General features: G+C 38.8%; 1 protein-coding gene across 1 annotated transcript; it reads left to right on the top strand.

Annotated features, from left to right (window-relative positions):
* The first annotated feature begins 3,578 nt into the window (after window positions 1–3,578).
* BDV27DRAFT_139731 (uncharacterized protein) lies at window positions 3,579–4,727 on the top strand. Its single transcript, XM_032069511.1, has 3 exons — window positions 3,579–4,144; window positions 4,214–4,288; window positions 4,354–4,727. Exons 1-3 carry the CDS (start codon window positions 3,619–3,621, stop codon window positions 4,551–4,553), a joined length of 801 nt encoding a protein of 266 aa, XP_031920309.1. The 5' UTR covers window positions 3,579–3,618; the 3' UTR covers window positions 4,554–4,727.
* Window positions 4,728–7,396: the final 2,669 nt, after the last annotated feature.

The following is a 7,396-nucleotide window of genomic DNA, read 5'->3' as shown; positions in this document are numbered from 1 at the left end:
CTAGTAGAGGAAGCAGAGAGTAGGGGAGAAGGATAGTAGGAGGGGTAGCCTAGACACGCCTAGGTAATACCCAATAGACAATGAATACCGAGGAGGGCACAGCCCAAATGCTCTGGCGCAGATAGGCGGTTCGGGCGAGGAAAAGGACCAGAACGAATACACAGAGGATAGAAGAGGCTGGTAGAGCCTCTAGGGGCAAATTAGAGGCAGTGGCCTAGACCACTGCCTAGACGCATGTGTCTGTCATAGCCGATTGGCTCCATATGGACGTTAAACTTGATTAAATAAATAAATAAATAGCGACTTGCTCTCCATCAACGAAGAAAGCGTAAGGGTTTCCGTCCACAATTACCATGATGGATAATTGGACATTAATTAATTATTATATTATGTTGACGCTGCCTAGTTAGGCCTAGCGCTGTTGTTCTTCCTAAGCGATTTCTTTCCCACAGTCATGTTGATAGATTCAAGCAATAGCCATCTAATCAAGGAATTCAACCATCTCCACCCTTCCAACATATTATATCTGTGGATAAGACAATATTGAAAGGAGGTTTCAGATAGAAAATTTTGAAATGCAGATAGGAGGATTTGCCTACTGTTTATCCACTATGGTAGGTATATAGCTATTTATTGTAACCAAGCGCATGATGTAACTGGCCAATCCCTCTCTAGACATAGCTGGAAATTGGAATAAGGAACATTATGTAATAGCAACGTAGTAGTCCTTATCATTGCAGCTTAACCAGGTAGTAATATTTTTAAGTGTACGCATCATTATGTTGTTTTAGGCCTGTGTTTATAACATGTATCGTATTGTCATCTAGGTGTCATACTTTCCGCTTTCAAAAAGAAAAAGAACGAGGATTGAGACTGTGGAGATACTGCCGCAAGCCTTCTATCCGCGGTTGCAACGGCATAACTTCCGGGGTTTCTAATTAGTCCGTCCTTGGGTCATTCACGAATTGGGTGAGTCCTATTAAACTAATTTTTTTTTGGGCCTATATAGCCGACTGTATATGTACCGGCATCTAGCTTAACATATAAGGAATATCTGCTGCAATTAAGAAGTAGCCTAATTCAAGTAATATCTGTAAGTGTTACAAGAAGTTAGAAATTATTGGGAGATCAAGTATATGTAGAAATGAAACTGAAACGGACGTTATCATATGGGTAATATTTTTTTTTTAGTCAGCAAAACTGACAAGTGCGGTGAAGTAGACGTAGAAGTCTGTTGCACTTAGTGTGGGGCTTGCAGAGCGGTCCGAGTCAGTCGTTAGTTCACTCGGGTAAGGTTTTAGATCCCTAAGCGGGACCCTTTCTAAGTATAACTACGTACTATTTCAACTAGAATACTTTTAAAATATATCTATATTATAGATAACTGACATCACCAACAGGTTCTGAAGCCGAAGCAGTGGTCCGGCTTTTGGACAACTACAATAAGCTATGGCCGGTATTTGACAATCGCTTCCGGATTAAGTAACACACTTTCTGCAAATTCTTCGGATAAGATGATGGCAAGTACTATCTGCGGTCGCATACTGTATATTGGTATACTACATCATACAAAATTCTATCGAAAATGTCTAGTTCTAGGCCCACCTGCAGATCCATGCATCTACCTGGATAGATTGTTGTTAGGAAAGAGTAACGATATTTGCCTACCAGACTTATTGTAGCGTAACACAAAATATTGGTATTGTTGTTATCATCTGTATGTCTAGAAACGCGCCAAGCATATCGGGCATTACCCTACAATCACCCTACTTAATTGACTTCCGGGCGGCAAGTGGCCCGGACATCCAACTACTAATACAGAATGTAACGTGTATAGACCCTTACTCTACAAGACGTATTAGACTGTCCAGCTTTATCCTTCATGTGAAAGAATATAATGTATTGACATCACTATGTATTACCGAGCTCTATGGTAAGCAATGTGTCCTGAGGTACAACTCACTACGTAATACTAGAGTCCATATACTGCTTCTCGTGACGTACTGGATAAGACAGTCATAGCAAAACGTGTGGAATATGACAGGAAGTGCTATTCTAGATCGCTATCCACGATACTTAAGCTAAACTCAGCAATTTCGTGAACCGATCACAGTCAAGATAAGCCAAAGTTACAATATTGTCTCATAATATCAGTTTAGATGGCAAAATAATATCTTGATCCGAAAGATATAAATAGAAAAAAAATTCTTTGTTTTGAATAAAGAATATAAGTATCTCAATATTTTTTCATCACTTCTCTACCACATCACAAATCAAGCTATAAGTTTCATCTCATATAGAACATATCTGAGTTGAAGTCACCATGCCCACAAATAGAGTGCGGCATATCCTCTCTATTGGATATTGGGTCGCATACCATATCCGCAAATTAAGGATAAAAGATATTACTTCAATACTATATTCTCAATAAGGATATTCATAGATATCTGCAAAGATATAAGAATATTTTGTAGATATCTGTACTAGTATAACTCTCGCTTAATTATCTATATATAGATAGTATACTACATCCGCAATTTGCGGAGAGGATTGTGGGGTCAAGGATCTACTTGTCAAAGAGATAGCTACTATTCAGGGTAGAAAACCCGTCAACTAGATAAGGGTACATAGGCAATTGGACGGGTAGTAGATACTGTAGACAGAAGACTGATTCTTGCCTTTCTTTGCTATCAATAACAGGATGACTTTATAGCCAGAGAGATCCTCTTCTCTTTCCTAACTAAGATTCACAGGGAGCTACGATATGTTATTGAAAGGACAACGGATATATGCACGGCGGGTAGGGTATACGGTAAAGTCATCATGCAGAGTCGTCATGTAATCTGTGACACTACTACTCCGATAGGTTAGTTCTCTGACGTAGGATATGTAAGTCGCATACACTTATTACTTCCTTGAATACTAGTACTGAACGCATAGCGGATAAATACCGAACATATTATACTTTGTTCTAGATTATAGCCTATGGAGCCTGCGCATAGTGGTTGAGCCGTAGAACAGATGGCGATTCTTAACAATCGTGTAGGGCTTTAGTGCCGTGTAACCGTAAACTCCAGCCGGGTGTCTTCTATTAATCTCAATAAAAGTATAGTACTGTAGCTACGCATCACAGCTTTGGTTCAATTGGTAGAAAGTAGTATTCGGAATAATAAATTGGCTCCCGGTATAAACTCTATACTTAATATTATATGGTCCTCAGCAACAGTGGTGTCATTATTACAATCGTGTGGTTAAACTTTCTTTGAAAATGGTAATTCTACCTTTTAACTTATAGTACTTGATTACATCACAATATATGATATTATTTTACATTTTAATCTAAATTGAGATATGACACTCTAGTACTTGAGTTAAACAGAATCTACCGGATGCGGGCAAGATATATGTTGCAGTACCAAGTCTCGCAGAGCTCCGAGTTCCGAAGCCTAAGATGTAACCTATTGATGCCATAGATCCACAATAACTATTACATTTACAATTATAAATATAACAGTTCTTGGACTATTCCTAAGATTACTTACATAGCTAGATATGCTTAAACTTGAAGTTCAAAACAATCTCAGTCTTAATTAAAGTATTACTACCCTCATCACCAATATGGTTCTAAAGTCAGCTCTTATTCTTCTGAGTCTGGCCCGGTTTTTATCTGCTTACCAAAGCCCGACATGCCTGTCCCCCAATATTGATGGAAGCCTAAGCAATAAGGCCATTTGCTGCCTTAATAACAATAATATAGGCGAGGAATCGGTAGATGGAACCATTTATAAATATAAATGTGGCTACTATTCCGATAGCCTTATTTGGCAACAAGGCCAATATTCCTCCAATGCCAATGATTGTGCCAGGAAGTGCTCAGCACAAGCTACGTCCAATACTCCCTGCCACGCAGCTACCTGGATGGCGAATTCAAACCAGCCAAATATTGGTACTTGCTATCTTTCAACTGCCGGGTTTAAAGAAAAGCCTGATCTAACCGGCGAGCGGCTGCTGCTGGTCCGAACTGATCGGACACCTATGGACGACTACCAGCCAGAGATCGACGAGGTTGTGAAACAAGAACAAGAAAATTGTGATAAAATTATAGATGAGGATCGCAAGAGGTACATCCAGTTTACACGAAACTGTAAGGGTTTATTCCTCTTCTTAACTGTCTCTTGCTAATCTCCCGCCTTCCCCTTATTTGTGGCGCTAGGTCGAAATCTAGGTCCATATTACAAGGAGATAAGGATGGATAAAACTGTCAAATTCCAATTATTCTGTGAAACCTGTATGTTCTACAGATACTATGACCTTGTAATGCTTCAGTAATGGCTTTCTAATAACATCATTTAGATCCTCAATCCAAAAATGGGAAACTTGACCTTGGAAGAACTTCTGGATATGAAGAGTGCTTAAAGGAATGTGCTTCTAGGGGGAAAAACTGTAAGAGTGGATGGTATGATACATCTAGCGGGAATTGCTATGGTTTCAAGAGGAAGGAAAAGCTAATTGGAAATGGCACTTGGAATATTGGCTTCGCGAGAGTGCCTTAGCCTAACCGAACCGTGCGTCCTCCCGCCTCGTGGGTGCATGTCCAGTAACCCGCCCGTCTGCTTGCTTCTTTTTCCTTTGCTCTTGGATTATTGAATCTGATAATTTTTTCTTTTCTTTTTTCTTTAAATGATCTGTTACCTAATAACTTAATACAATGAGGTGTTAGTATCAAACTCGCTTACACATGGACCTTAGAGTTAGACTGGCATTTGGCCAGGTTAGGTTAGGTTAATGGGGTCAGTTATACCTAACTGCTAGATTATGACTAGATTAATAAAATTTCTATATCTAACTACAGTTAAGCTAAAAATTGGACAATTAATCTAGATTAACTATATTTAATATCAAGATTATTAATTTTTATCAAATATAATAAACAATAAATTAAATTAATTGTAATTAATTTAGTTTTAATTTAATTATTTTTATTGACTATAAGAATATTCTATTAATTATTTTGAAATATTTTAATATTTAGTATATATAATAAAAAAAAATTTTTTTATTATATAATATTGTCACAGATCCGATGATGACTCTGCATGATGACTGTATCGTATACCCTGCCCGTTGTGCATATACAGCTCGGAGGCCGAACGGCGACGACGGATCACATATCCGTCGTCTTTTCAATAGCGTATAGTAGCTCCTTGTCAGTCTTATCCGGTTGGGAGAATAAGGGGGTTTTTCTGGATATAAAGTTAGCCTAGTGTGAATGAAAGAGGAAGGCAAGAATCAGTCTTCTGTCTGTCTGATATCTACTGCTTAGCTTTCAGCCTACGTACCCTTATCTAGTTGACAGGTCTTCTACCCTGAATAGTAGATATTTTCTTGACAATTCTGATTCTTCTTTTTCAACTATCTAAGGGTACCCATGGCTTTGTCTTCAAGAGTATCTGACGGAAACGTATCGTCCCCTCCAAGAACCCCTGACGAGGAGATGCCTCCAGTAATCGAATCAGTTCCCGAGATAATTCCCGAATCTTATACCTAGAATAGGAATGGAACCCTATAATAGTTAAGAGATACTATCCGACAATTGGAAAATAGATTGGAAAGTAGGGAATTATTATATAATCGGTGACAATTCAGCTCGGTCTTATTAAAGGATGGCTGTACTGTTAAGCTATTTAAGAATATTCCCGAATTTACTCTTGATTTTAGATTCTAACAAAGACAAGAGTGGGTCCTTGATCTAGAATATTCCTTTAAGGGAGCCAGGAGTCGCTTGAGAAGAGATAACCAGAAAATTATCGCTGCCCTTTCTTATATATCTCCGATATGCCGGCAGAGATGGTATCGACACCTCGCAGAAAAGTCGGAAGATTAACAAACAAATATTGAAGAGTTATAGTAGTATTTCACAGAATAGACTCTTACGCTGATTAGGAATTCGGCAACCTTATAATCCGATACTATGGGCCAACTTCAAAGGGCTCGATAACGGAAAGACTAAGATCTGCGGGAATTTTATGTATATCTCGATGCCTTAGAGCAACACTTCTCTAGGTAAGCCGAAAAAGAGCGAGTATTTACTTTCTTTGCAAAACTTCTTCCCGAATTATCTAAATATATGTAAGAACATTACCTTAAGCTCCCCGAGAACAGAGACGAAATGGTAATATTTGCTACACATCACTGGAACCTTTTGCAAAGAGGCCAGAAACGAAAATATGATGAAATAGCAAAGAAAAATAAATCGAAAAATAATAAGTTAAAGAAAGAAGGAAACTCCCGAAATATAAAGGAAGACTTGAAGAAACCTCGAAAGAATAATACTGACGATAAAGGTAATGTACTACAATGCTATATATATAACAGCGAGTTTTACCTTACCAACAAATATCCCAAGAAGAGGAAGAAGGTCTCAGTTCAGGAAGTCGAAGTGGAAGAAACTGAATTGGAAAATAGCTCGGAATTAGAATAGCCCCTACCAAACCGGCTTCTAATTTCTATATAGAGACTATTGTACGCTTCTATATTCCTGTTCGCTGCGGAAAAGATATCAAAATATTTGCGGATATGGATAGCTGTACCGAAGTTAATATTGTTAGCTATCAATTTGTAAAAAATTATAAATTTTAACAAGTACTACTTACGGCCCTATACCCTAGTGCGTGGTCCAGCCAGCCCTCGCTCGACTTACTCGCCCGCCCATTGGCCCGTCCCCTGCGACCTGCGTCCCCACCACCCGTGCGTGCTCCCGCCCGCCGGCTGTGCGTGGCCCGTACAATCTCTCCTCCCCGGTACCCTGTCAGTCGTCGATATTTATTTGGTAGAGAGAAAATGATCTATCAATTTATTATTCTATATAGTATCTTCCGCGCGACAAGATCAGAATTCTCAACATGTCCACACGTTATATTAAACTCGATTAGATTAAATTATAATTATACTCTTTCTAATTTTTTTCTTATTTTTTTTTTATTCTTATATATAAAATATTCTCTGATTTTTTCTAATAGAATTCTGTCTCTATAGATCTCTTTGTATATAACGAAACGTATTCTCTCTGGATCTGTACCAGTTATTATTATACAGTCACCCCGCAGCATCTGAACCGGCATCTCCGTACCTATTATCGACAGTATCTATCGGTCAAGACTGTAGAGCTTCGCCAGACAGTCCTAACTGAGATACTAAAAAGGCCCTGAATCGAGTTTTATAAGAAATTAAATCAATTTTCTTCTTCTGATAGTCCCCCAATTCCCTAACCCAGAAGGGGTGAAGCAGTGCAGTGCACTGGAATTGAGTGGGGCCCCGTTTGGCGGGCGGCCGCGTTTAGGGTCAACGTGGGCTGGAATTGATTGACTGACGTGGACTGCTATTGAATCCCGCGATC

The sequence above is a fragment of the Aspergillus caelatus genome, assembly GCF_009193585.1.
Source record: "Aspergillus caelatus strain CBS 763.97 unplaced genomic scaffold BDV27scaffold_519, whole genome shotgun sequence".
Lineage (NCBI taxonomy): Eukaryota > Fungi > Ascomycota > Eurotiomycetes > Eurotiales > Aspergillaceae > Aspergillus > Aspergillus caelatus.
This window is presented reverse-complemented; position numbering and strand designations above follow the sequence as displayed.